The 13,086-nt window shown below is 45.0% G+C and overlaps 1 protein-coding gene across 1 annotated transcript in view; it reads left to right on the forward strand.

Moving 5' to 3' along the window:
- The window catches only part of GAA (alpha glucosidase), a 65,247-nt gene that overhangs the window by 15,279 nt on the left and 36,882 nt on the right, over window positions 1–13,086 (forward strand). The window contains exon 6 of the mRNA XM_077251479.1: window positions 12,492–12,611. Coding sequence (XP_077107594.1) covers window positions 12,492–12,611 — 120 coding nt within the window. The remainder of the gene's footprint in view (window positions 1–12,491; window positions 12,612–13,086) is intronic.

Genomic DNA, 13,086 nt, shown 5'->3' on the forward strand with positions numbered 1-13,086 from the left:
AGCTGTGTCCCCCAATGAATGGCTCGGAGAAAAGGATTTTACGGTGAGTACACAAAAATCCCTATTTCTCCTTCGCCTCATTGGGGGACACAGACCATGGGACGTCCCAAAGCAGTCCCTGGGTGGGGACAACATCAGATCAGGCCGTGTAACCGCTACTTACAAGTGCGCCACTGCGGCCTTCAGAGTCCGCCTGCCCAGACTCACATCTGTGGAAGTGTGGGAATTATAGTGATTCAACAAGGCATGCGGACTGGACGAATCCGCAAGCTTGCAGGCGTGCCTTGCCGACGCCTGGTGCCTAGAACCCTCGACAGACAGGGAGATAGGCTGACATCTAGCATGGAAGGACTCCTGGATGGTGAAACGGATTCACCATGTTAGCATGGCCGATGAAATGGCTAAACCCTTCCTGAAAACATCAGGAAGCCTTCCTCTACCGTCAGGAAGCCCAAATAAAGAGTCCAACCGTCGGAAGGATGCCGTCCTCGAGACGTACCTACTCAGAGCACTCACTTCGTCCAGAATATGGGGAACTCGTTCCATTTTGTGGACTGGTGCCGAAAGAGATGAGGGAAGATCTATGCCCTCATAACAGTGGTAATACATTACCACCTTGGTAAGAAGTGAAGGGGATGGCCTGAGGACAACCTTGCCTTGAAGGTAATAAGGGAAAAAAACCTGAAAGAGCAGAACAGCTAGCTCCAAAGACTCGTCATAGTGAGGATATCGCAGAGAAAAAAGGGCGACTTTCCCTGATAGTAAAGTCTGCTCGGATGAAAAGAAGTCTACTGTAAGACTCCTAGGATCATTAAGGTCCCAATGACCTAACGGTATGCGATAGGGAAGAACTACGTGTGAAAACTTCCTGTGAGAAAGTCCCTATTTGCAGTTTTGCTGTGATAAGGCGGGATGATACTAGCTCCGCAAACAAAAAAAAAAACTGACGTAGTCAATGCGAATCTCGGAGGATCGCTGGGGCCCCTTTCTGCTTCCGAAAGGCTTTCAGAAGTAGTGGAAGGAGAGTTATGGAAACTGGTACCACGGCAGAACCAGAGCAAGGAGTGCGATGGCTCTTGGATCTCGAGGCCGAACCACGAACACGAGTACATTGGCATTCGGTCTGGACGTCATCCGACCTAAAAGTGGAGAGCTCCAGTGAAGGCAGATCTGATGGAAGACCTCGGGGGGAAGTTCCCACTGACTTGAGGCGGAACCCTGATGGCTGAATTTGTTTGCCGTCCAGAGTTCTACTCCTGGGATATATACTGCCGAGATCACTGAATGATAGATCTCGGCCCATCATAGAATGTGAGGTATCTCGGTCATGGCGCCTGGCCATGGGTACCTGCTAGATGATTGACGTATGGCACTGCCGTGGCATTATCCAATTGAATTTGGATAGGGTGACCCGCCAGAAGGCAGTGGACCTGCTGTAGGACTACCGTTCGGATCTCCAGAGCAATGATAGGGAGAGGAAGACTGGCATTGGTAGTTACTAATAACCATTGAACCAGGAGAAAGGCCCTGGATGAAGAAGGAGCTCAGAGACTATCGCCTGAAAGTCTTTTTGACTTGCTGAAAAAGAGCGGAGCGAAGGAAACCGCTTCCATTGTCGTCACCATTTTTCCTCAGAACTCTCCTAGCAAATCGAATGAAATGAGGGGGAGAGTAATCAAGCCCTCAGAACTCTCCTTGCGCGAGATCCCTGTTGAAGGGCCATGACCTTGTCTCGAGGAAGAATTACCAGCCTTCTAGAAGTGTGCAGGATTATCCTCTAAAAGGATATCTGCTGGGCTGGAAATGAGGAGAATTTGTTTAAGTGTAGCTGCCAGTCCAGGTGAGAGGGTATCGCAAGAGATATAGATGACTCAGCGTAGTCCTGGAAGGGCGGCTAGACAGTCGACCAAACAGGGCAGGATGAGCACGCCTCTAGGGTGCAAGAGAAAACATGACATCCGCCATGACCTGTGCGAACACTCTGGGTGCGGAAGCAAGGCCGAAGGACAAGGTTGTGACTTGAAAATGCTGTTCACGGATGGAAAGGCGAAGGAATTTTTTAAAGAGGGTAAGCATCCCGAGTGTCGATGGATGCCGAAAAAAAAAACAAAAAAAACAAAACAAAAAAAAAACTGCACCTTGTTCTGTTGAAGTAAGGACTGAGCTGAGGAACTCCATCCGAAGAAGGAGGACCATGTCAAAGGTTGTTAGAAGTTTGAGGTCCAGGGTCAGTCTAGATTGTGCTGGACAATCCTTAAACAATCCTTTGTCAGTCTCCCGCTCAAAAGATTTGATTGGCCAGTTGTTACTGGTGTGAATCAAGGTAGATAAGGTCTCCAGCCAGGAGACCATTGCTCTAGCAATCCATGCGGCGGCTAGGGAAGATCGAGAGCTGAACCCGAAGGCGCAAGACGGGACGAACCAGGTTTGCTATCTGACAGTCCGTGGTATTTTTAATTGATGACCTATCAGGTAGGGATACTGGTAGGTATACCACAGGAGATTCTACCCGGTTAATCTACCCCATGGCGGAATGTGCGGCTGCATCCAGCAGGTCATAGTCTCTTGCCATCGCCGCTCTCTTTTGACAGTGCAGAAATAAAACTTAGGAACCCTTGATCCATCATCCTCTTAACAGGGAAGTGGAGAGGAATTGTCCGCCTTCTTGCATCATCCGCTAAATAGTGGTGATGCAGAGGGGGGTGCTCGTACGCCAAAAAAGGGTGCCTCTGTATATCCACAGAGTTCAGGTTTCCGGAGGACAGGACAGGTTGTCTGGCGTTAGGCCTGGATGCAGAAGAGGAAACATGGAGGCGACATTCCATGTGCTCGTCTGTTGATGGTGTGGGGAGATCGGGGCCCTTTAAAAGGACCCGTCGCCCTTAAAAATCAGGCCAGGCATGGCATCCCACGTAGAGGCTTCTGTCCAGTGAACTCCTTATGAGGGACACTGCGTAGTCTAGAGCAGAACCAGAGTCTTCGTCAATGTACCGAGATTGGTTACTCGTCTCTGAAGCTCTGGCAAGTTCAGGCAATATCCAATCATATAATCAGAGCCTTGTTGTTATCAAATCATTGGTGAGGGAGCAGGAAACGAAAACTTCCGTTTTCTAGATGCCTGTATGTTTCAAGACGCCTGTACGTTTCTAGAATACTTGCGGCCCCTGCTAGCCGACGGCTCCCATGTAGGATAGGGACCATGTATATCAGTCCTGCAAGCACTCCGGGCCACAGAGGGTACCCGAGGGGATTTAATCTCTTGGTCCGAGAACCATGGATTGCGGTCAGTGACGAAGTCCACTGAGGGGAACTAGAGGATAAGCTGGGGTTGGCGGCGGAGGGCTCCTCGGATTGATCATGCGCCCTTAAGACCAGGGAATACTGGTCTTCGCCTTTAAGACCAGGGAATACTGGTCATGCGCCTTTAAGACCAGGGAATACTGGTCATGCGCCTTTTAAGACCAGGGAATACTGGTCATGCGCCTTTAAGACCAGGGAATACTGGTCATGCGCCTTTAAGACCAGGGAATACTGGTCATGCGCCTTTAAGACCAGGGAATACTGGTCATGCGCCTTTAAGACCAGGGAATACTGGTCATGCGCCTTTAAGACCAGGGAATACTGGTCATGAGCTTTTAAGATCAGGGAACACTGGTCATTCGCCTTTAAGACCAGGGAATACTGGACATGCGCCTTTAAGAACAGGGAATACTGGACATGCGCCTTTAAGAACAGGGAATACTGGACATGCGCCTTTAAGAACAGACAATACTGGACATGCGCCTTTAAGAACAGAGAATACTGGACATGCGCCTTTAAGACCAGACAATACTGGACATGCGCCTTTAAGACCAGACAATACTGGACATGCGCCTTTAAGACCAGACAATACTGGACATGCGCCTTTAAGACCAGACAATACTGGACATGCGCCTTTAAGACCAGACAATACTGGACATGCGCCTTTAAGACCAGACAATACTGGACATGCGCCTTTAAGACCAGACAATACTGGACATGCGCCTTTAAGACCAGACAATACTGGGCATGCGCCTTTAAGAACAGAGAATACTGGGCATGTGCCTTTGAGACCAAGGAATACTTGTCATACGCCTTTAAGACCAGGGAATACTGGTCATTGTGATGTAGAGTGGATGTGCCCCTTTAATGCTAAAAATCGTTGCCCCAGTGTGAGCCGGCCGGGTGGACCAAGATGGCCACCGTGAGTTGCAGAGTTGATAAAATCTCGCAGAGAGCGAGAAGCGCCATCTCAGGGGGCGGAGCCACGGACACGATGTTGAATAGGCCCAAGCCGGGGCCTAAATTTCTGTAGCAGGCGGGCGACGCCAGCGGGGCGTTTCAGGCGAGACTTCCGGGATGCGGCCTACACATCGGCCGAAGCCAGGGGCTAAATTTTTGCAGCCGGCCAGAGCGTTACCTCAGAGAGGTGGGCCACAGGAAAGTGGCTGAGGCTGCCTGTCAGCATGTGGATATCCCTGTGAAGATGGATCCACTCACCATCGGTGCGCGTCCCGGCATGGAGCCGCCGCGGATGTGGGTTTCAGCGCTATTCTGTGCAGCGTGGACGGTGCAGGGATAAACCTCAATCCATCATCCGTTTGTTAGGGAGGTGGAGAGGAACCGTCCGCCTCCTTGTGCCATCCGCTTTCACAGTGGTGGGACAGTGGGGGCTGCTCGGACGCCATAGAGAGGGGCCTCTGTACAGCCGAGGGTAAAACCTGGTGGACAGGGCCAGTTGTCCGGCATTAGGCCTGGCTCCAGGAGAGGATACATGGAGGCGACACTCCATGTGGTCGCCTGCTGCTGGTGTGGGGAGATCGGGACCATGAAAGGAACCGTCGCCCCTGAACTGAGCTCAGGCATGGCTTCCCACGTCGCAGGAGAGGTACGGGGGAGGTATACTCGCCGTGCTCGCCTGTTGATGGTTCGGGGGAGATCGAAACCTTGAAAGGATCCGTCGCCCCCTTCACTCCGTTAATTAAAAAATAAAAATTTACAGAAAAGTAAAAAATAAAATAAAAACGTTGGGGTCTGAAACAGACCCGTGTGCCTCCTACAGACACTAAGCAAGAACTGGTTAGCTGGGAGCCAGCAGGAGGGTGTATACTGCAGGGGAGGAGATCACTTTCTTTGTAATACTTAGTGTCAGCCTCCTGGTGGCAGCAGCATACACCCACGGTCTGTGTCCCCCAATGAGGCGAAGGAGAAAAACTGTGGGTATACTACTAAATATTAGGTTAGTGATTCATAGGAATGCTAAATCCACAAAAGTACATATTGTGAGTTTGTAAAGACAAATGCAGACACTGCTATTTTTTAGAACAGCCCAATGTTCACTTTTTATTTTTAAGTAATGTAGTTAAAAATTATATACGTGTCTCCATGTTTTGAATTAGAAAACAGTGTGCAATGTTCCCAATGCATGGAAATAAAAACTAGTATAAAGATTTTGTGGTAAAGTCATGTTTTTGAACACTACTGCATCTTGGATTCAGGGAGTCAGACTTGTTTGCTGCTAGAAAAGAAAATGTGCAAAGTGGCTGTCTTGGTATCTGCGTCACTAAGCAATCCTGCCATCACACTCTGGAAGTTGACGTCATTGGGGACCTTGACTTCATGTATCCCAGCAGTGCTATGGGCCCAAGTGCATACCAAACAATTGCAGCAAGAGATCCTGATAAGCCAAAGCCAGCTCAGAGGCTGTTTGGAAGGAAAATAAGTCTCTTTGGTGACCACCAATACTCTTATGGTGGCTAACCATCGAGAATCTGTCAGTAGGGGTTTCATGGGCATATTAAATTATCGATGTCATAACTACATACCCAAACGCAAATGGATGAGAAGCGCATCTGAGAGATTTCGTAGTCCAGTGTTTGATTAGAACACGAGGAGAAGAGTTCATTCAACATAAAAGAACTGCCAGTAAATTATGCATTGAAAAAATTTCTTGCAATTCTCCAAAGCCATCATGTTTGTATACTATCTGACAACAGTAGCTTACATCAACCATCGGGGAAAAAAAAGATCCAGCTCCCTGATGATGGCAACAGAGAAAATGTTTCCAGAGAGCTGAACAGCTTCTTGTCTTTTAAAAGCATTGAACATAGGAAGTCTGCTCTCTTGTTTTCTTTCCTTTTTAAGTCCAAATCAACTGCGACAAGGGGAAAGGTCACTGAATCTAATTTTTCAGCAAATAGTAGGTCAAAGCATAGACCTATTTGCAAACACGCAAAATAGGAAGGTAAAAAAATTCTGTTTGCTACATCTAAGAGAAAAACCTCCATGATAACATGGAACTTCGATCTAGCCTATGCCTTTCCTCCAGTATTGATGATCCCAGAAGTACTAAGGAAGATCAGGGAATATCTGTAGATAATAATCCTGATAGCCCAATTCTGGTCCAAAAGATATTTTTTCCTGAATGAAGCTCATGTCAATTGTAACGGATCCCAGGGAGGATATCTTTATCATCCCCACCACTCACACTAATGTCATGAACCGGGGTTGTTTGGTTGCCCCTGGTTCTTTCTGAAGGGGATTTATCTATATCCCACTTCCCAGTTCTGGTTTGGAACTTGCAGCTCTCTGGCGCCCCCTTACCCTCAGGTCAGACAGGGTACTGCACCTAGGATAATTAATCGCCTTAAAGGCTGCCTTACTTTGTACTGGCTAATGGGCACACTGCAGCAAGGGCGATATAACTACTCCCACTCAGGCGGGAACAATAATGATCAAAGCATCCGTTGCTACAAGGTCTCCCAAACACACAGGACAAATCTGCTGCCACCACCTTTGATTTTTTAATTAATAACTGGTCCGAAGCCGACTCAAATCAGTACCGTAATTCACTTCAGAGGACATGACAGTACGTTATAGAGCAAGAAGAAACAAAGCTAGTAAATTTATATATTTTACTCCAAAAAGGTAGGCAGTGTTTACAAGAGGGTAAAAGGATATTATAAAAGTAGACCAGTATCGTATGTACAGTACAATTACAAATAAAAAGGGATTAACAATGAAAATCCACTTACGGTTCGTTCATATAATTCAATGGTACACCTTGTGGTGGCTGGGGGAGGGGACCTTCCCCACTTATCTTCAGATCAGAATGCACAGCCTGTCGTAGCTGAATCCCCCGGCAAAAGACGCACTCGTAATTCAGCAGGGTTAAGATATGCCCTCTGGTCATGACATCACTGAGTGGGCTGAGTTATGAAATGCACTCCTCTTTCTTGTGTATGAAAAACCATCATCCGGCATATCTCGGCGTATGAACCTCGTAGAAAGACGACACCCAGGTCGTTATGCTGTGTGACCTAGGGATTCGTTTAAGTATAGACATAGGGTAGCTGGGTGACCCAGTTACGTATTAATGAGTTTCTACTTTCTGCTATGCGCTGGGCTCCCGAAACCCACCAGTTAGGAGCCCTATTGTTGCACATACCAAATATATAACTTTCACTACTAACTGTCACTACTTGGGGTGGAATTATTCCTTCTTGAGTAACTATCTGATACACAAAGGAGCACATGGTTTCAGACAAAACACTGGCTTTCCCAGCTAAAAGCCATAAAACTCCTCAGTGAACCTTGCTGGCATGCTGGTCTCACATTACAGCTATATAGCAGGTGGCACACAGGCACATGCAGGCAGAGGAAACTGCAGCTGAGAGCCCTGTATGTATAACTGAAGTATTAAGAAACTCTTCCTATTTCATGACATCAATCTCCGATCCAAAGATCTTGCCAGAGATCCTGGCCTACTCACCAAAGGTCCTGTCAGTCATCCACAAGTATAGTGGACCTTCATTTAACAGCCTGAAATTTAAAAGGTTACTGTTAATCCAGAGAGGTTTTTCTCAAAGTTTAGCATCAATTTTACTTTAGAGTATGAAACCGATAAAGATAGAAATTTCTATTGAAGGACCTGGAATAAATTCCTTTCTGTGTGAGCAAATTCCAATTAGGTCTATCCTGGAGTTTCTCCAGCAAAGATTAGAGTTGAGGCTAACCACTAGCACTCTTAAAGTCCAGATTGCTGCCCTGGGAGTATTGTATGACTGTGACTTGGCAGGAAATAGATGGGTAACTAGTGTTCATTAAAGCTTGTGATGGGTCTAAGCTAATCCCTGGTCTGGAAATTCCTTCTTGGCATGTGAACCTGGTGCTGGAGGCAATAACTAAATCCACCTTTGAACTATTAAATTTGTCATCTGTAAAAATCTTACTTTTAAAGACTAATTCTTGTGGCATTGACTTTGGCCGGTGTTGGGGTCAGTGACATCCAGGTCTTGAAAGTTAATCCCACATTTACACAAATGCTTGAAGATAGGTTTTGTCTTAAGACCAGGTCCGGCCTACCTTCCGAAAGTAGCCATGAAATTTCATAGGTGCCAGGGGATTGTACTTCCCTCATTTTGTGCTGATCCTTGGAATCCAAAGGAGGAAAAATTCAACACACTGGATGTTAGATCTTTATACATTTACAGTGGCTTGCTATAGTCCCACCCTTTTTGGCTTTTTACCGATTTTTGTTACATTACAACCTGTGTTTAAATGTTTTTTTGTAATCCGATTCGTGCCAAAAATTGTCATGTGCATATGTATACACCCCTAAAAGTTTCTGGTGCAATCAATTACCTTAAGTGCTTAGTTAAAGAAAGACCACCTGTGGACAATCTAAGTGTCACATGGTCTCTCAGTATATACACAGCTTTTCTGAAAGGCCACAGAGGCTGCAACACAATTAATCAAGAGGCAGTCACTAACCAAACGCCATGAAGACCAAGGAGATCTCCAAACCAGTCAGGGACAAAGTTGTTGAGAAGTACAAGTTAGGATTGGGTTATATAAAAAATAAATAAATCCCAATCTCTGATGATCCCCAGAGCACCATCAAATCCATCATCGCGAAATGGAAAGAGCATAGTACCACAAAAAACCTGGCAAGAGGGGGCTGTCCACCAAAACTCTCAGCCTGGGCAAGAGGAGCATTAATCAGAGAATCCGCACAAAGATCAAAGGTAACCTGGAAGGAGCTGCAGAGGTCCCAAGCAGAGACTGGAGTATCTGTCCATACGAACGCAATTAACCGTACACTCCAGAGAGGTGCCTGTTATGGAAGAGTGGGCAGAGAAAAACGTTTACTTACAAACACAAATTTTAGGGCTTGTTTTGAGTTTGCTAAATGACATGTGGGAGACTCCCCAAATGTATGGCGGAAGGTGCTATGGTCAAGAGACAAAAACTTTAACTTTTTGGCCACCAAGGTAATCGCTATGTCTGGCGCCAAACCAACATAGCTCATCACCCTAAGAACACCATCTCCACAGTGAAACATGGTGGAGGCAGCATCATGCTGTGGGAATTTTTTTCGGCAGCACGGACTGTGAAAATTGTCGGAGTCAAGGGGAAGATGGATGGTGCGAAATACAGGGATAATCTTGAGCAAAACCTGTTTAAATCTGTCAGTGATTTCAGACTGGGACAGAGGTTCACCTTCCAACAAGACAATGACCCAAAGCATTCTGTAAAGCAACTCGAATGGTTTAAGAGGAAATATGTAAATTTTTTGGAGTGGACTAATGGCAGACCAGACTTTAATCCAATTGTTACTCTGTGGTCAGACTTGAAGATTGCTGTTCACCAGAGGAAACCGTATAACTTGCTGGAGCAATGTTTGCTTGATGAATTGGCAAAATTCCCAGTGGCAAGATGTGGAAAGCTCATTGACTTATCCAACGCAACTTGCAGCTGTAATTGCCGCAAAAGGAGGCTCTACAAAGTACTGATTTTAGGGGGTGGAGTAGTTATGCACACTGATGTTTTAAAATAATTTTGTCCTATTTGTGGTTTGCTTCACAATTAAAAGAAAACGAAATGTTCACAGTTGGAGTTAAGTTCTTTTCATGAACTGATGCAGACCATCAAAGAAAGAGTGAAATTCCAGGTTGTGAGATGGTAAAACAAGAAAAATGCCAATGAGGTGAATACTTTTGCAAACCACTGTACATGTCTGTGACAAAACAATGGAGTAAGAGCCAGTTCTTTGTTTCCTTCCAAGGCTCTAGGAAAGGCCTTAAAGTCTTAAGGGGTACCCTAGCTAGAAGGATTAGGGAAGCCATTAGGTAAGCCTTCTCCTCTAGTAGCATATCAGTCCCAAAGAAACCAAGAGCTCATTCTATTCTGCCTTTTGCGACTTTTTGGGCAGAAAGGGCGGAGGTGTCTATTGACTAGATATGCAAGGCCTCAACATGGTCATTTCACCCTTCTACAAGCACTATAGACTTGCACTATCCTCTGCTGATCTCTCATTTTGGGAAAAGAGTTCTACAAGCGGTGGTCCCTCCCTAAGGTGGATTAAGTTTCTCTGTAAATCTCTCATGTGGTGCTGTCATGGGGTAAAGGAAAAGCCTAAATTACTTACCGGTAATGGGATTTCCCAGAGCCTATGACAGCACTCTTATAACTTCCCTCCCTATCACTGGGTTTGGTGTGCACTATTTTAAAATGTAGGTGTATAGTTTAAAAGGTATTATGGTTGGATGGTGACGGTATGTTTAAATAACTGTTTGGTGGTCCTCTCATGCTCTGAAACCCAACTGATGTGGGGGAGAGGTTCCCCACTTCTTATTCAGTAGGATCTTATCCTTGATGGGTGGATCCCCTCTCATGTAGTACTGTCATGGGCTCTGGAAAATTCCATTACTGGTAAGTAATTTAGTCTGTTCCTACCAGGCGCCTCCAACATTCATTCATGTGTTTCCACGCTATTGTGGTCATTGTTCTTAGCACTGAGCTTCAGCTGTAAACCTGCTCATTAACCTTATGTTTGCAGGTTAATATTGTTATCTGACATGACAAGTTCCCTTTTAAGATTTACATTGTGCTGGCTGATTTGTAGATACGTTACAGAATTGTTCTGCTAATAAAATTGAAATTTGAAGTAGGAGTCTGCTTAATTTGTGCAGAGACTAGGAACCTGGTAAGTTGTGCTTTTACCTTTTTTTTAATTAGCACTGTGGTCTTAAAATAATGAGTGAGTCACATGCTCTGCATGGCATATGAGGGGCCTCATATGCCATGATGCTGTGACCGAGGTTAATATCACACTTCCCACATTCCGTGGTCACATTACATTCAGTTCTTCGAATAGTTGCAGCAAGTTCTTCTTCTTCTTTTTTTTTTTTTTTTTTTTTTATAAATAGAATAATTTTAAAATAAAATAATCCTGGATAACCCCATTAGTCAAGTCCCTATTGCTGATTTATAATTTTACAAGGCTACTAATATTCTTTTATACATAGCAGACATGCAAAGTAAAATAACCCTATATCTAACCTTTACTCAGTATGGATTCGTCTGGTCTTTGACTGCAGACTTTCCTTCCTTCTTTGCGATTGCAGACTGCTGAATTGCTCACTTACGATTCCTCTATCCTCCAGGCGTATGGGTGCTGACTGCATGCATGAGATTTGTATGCTTGAAGTCACATGCCGACTAGACTCCTGCGCCTCTGATTTCTTCTATTGAGAGAAGTTGGGTGAAACTAGTGACTTGAATGCAAGTATGCAAATCTCCTACATAGTGACTGCCCAACCGCCTGGAGAATACCGGATAATTGTGAAGATTCACCGGTCGCATAGAATAACCGCAGGCTGTGCACACTGCGTCTTCAAGATGCCAGTGTACCTGCTGAGTTTCTCCGTACAAAGCTGGTTCAGGAAAAGGCCTGCGGCTTTCCTGTCCTTCTTGCAGAGGGTCCCCTGCCTGCAGCTTTCTCTCTATATACACGGTTATGTATAAAGAGCAGATGGCTTCTTAGTGGAAGCCGCCTGAAGAATGAATATGATGCCGCCTCTTCTTTTAACCGCTTCAGGATTTTCGAACTCTAAGGTGGTATAAAGTGACAAGAGAGAACATGTGCACAGCAATAATGTTTTGCTATTGCTGTACATTATTTTCTGTCTGGGAAAAAAACCCTGTGTGCACATACTATATTGTCCATTTTTAGGAAAAAAATTGGGGACAGGTAGGTAATACTTTAAAATAACAAAATAAGCATTACAAGATCCAGTACAAATTCCCTTCCCTGTGTAAGACCCGTGGGGAAGCAATGGTGACATCTTGACTGTAACATGTGACCTGTGCAGCCAGGAGCTGTTGCTGTTATGCCATCTACGGTACCTTGCTATGACCGCTGAGGCCACTGATTAGTCATGTATTGTAGATGGGACATGTCCTATAAAGAGAGACCAGTGGGCAGGTGGCACAGGAGCAGCAAGGGCTTCAACTTTTAAGTAAAGCTTATTGTTAGGCTTTACCGGCCTGTTCCTTGAAATTTTCTTAAAACTGAAATTGCTGTAATGCAAAAAGTGGAGGTCTGATGTCTGCCCTTTACTCGTAAAAAGATTAAAAAGTAAAGCAGTTGCCTTACATTAGTAGTATTTAATATTTCTGTTTCTACCTAGATGTTCTTCTTCAGCCAACCCCAGCCCTTACCTGGAGAACTATAGGAGGCATCTTGGACTTTTATGTGTTTTTGGGTCCAGAGCCCAAGTCAGTGATCCGCCAGTATCATGAAGTGATTGGTAAGAGAGTGTAAAAGAAAATCTGAGTCCGTTTCCCGTCGAATAGAATTATTTCCAGCTAAATGGGAAACTTTATTAAGCTGTGAACATAGTAACTTTTTTTAATAACATTTGACTTGTCCACCCAGTGGACATATAGTTCTTGTCCATAAAAGGTACATCTCCTTATGGAATTTAATGAAATGCTTTCTCAGTGTTAAAAAGAATAAAAAAATCTTTTTAAAGGGAACTTTTCATTTGGTTAATGCTGCTTGTCCCACATGTTATGGGCCTATGTGTCTCTCTTGGCAAGTCCAAGGCCAATCCATAGTGGTTTCGCCCCGTCTTTCTCTATTAGACTATCTAACGAAGCATGAATCGAATGACAGGATACCTTTAAAACTTCTTAAAAGATTACTTTATTTTTTAATTTTTTTGTTTGCCAGCTCTCAAATCTAAAGCATTAAAATTGGTGCTCGGTGACACTGTAGACAGC

The sequence above is a fragment of the Ranitomeya variabilis genome, chromosome 4, assembly GCF_051348905.1.
Source record: "Ranitomeya variabilis isolate aRanVar5 chromosome 4, aRanVar5.hap1, whole genome shotgun sequence".
Taxonomy (NCBI): Eukaryota; Metazoa; Chordata; class Amphibia; order Anura; family Dendrobatidae; genus Ranitomeya; species Ranitomeya variabilis.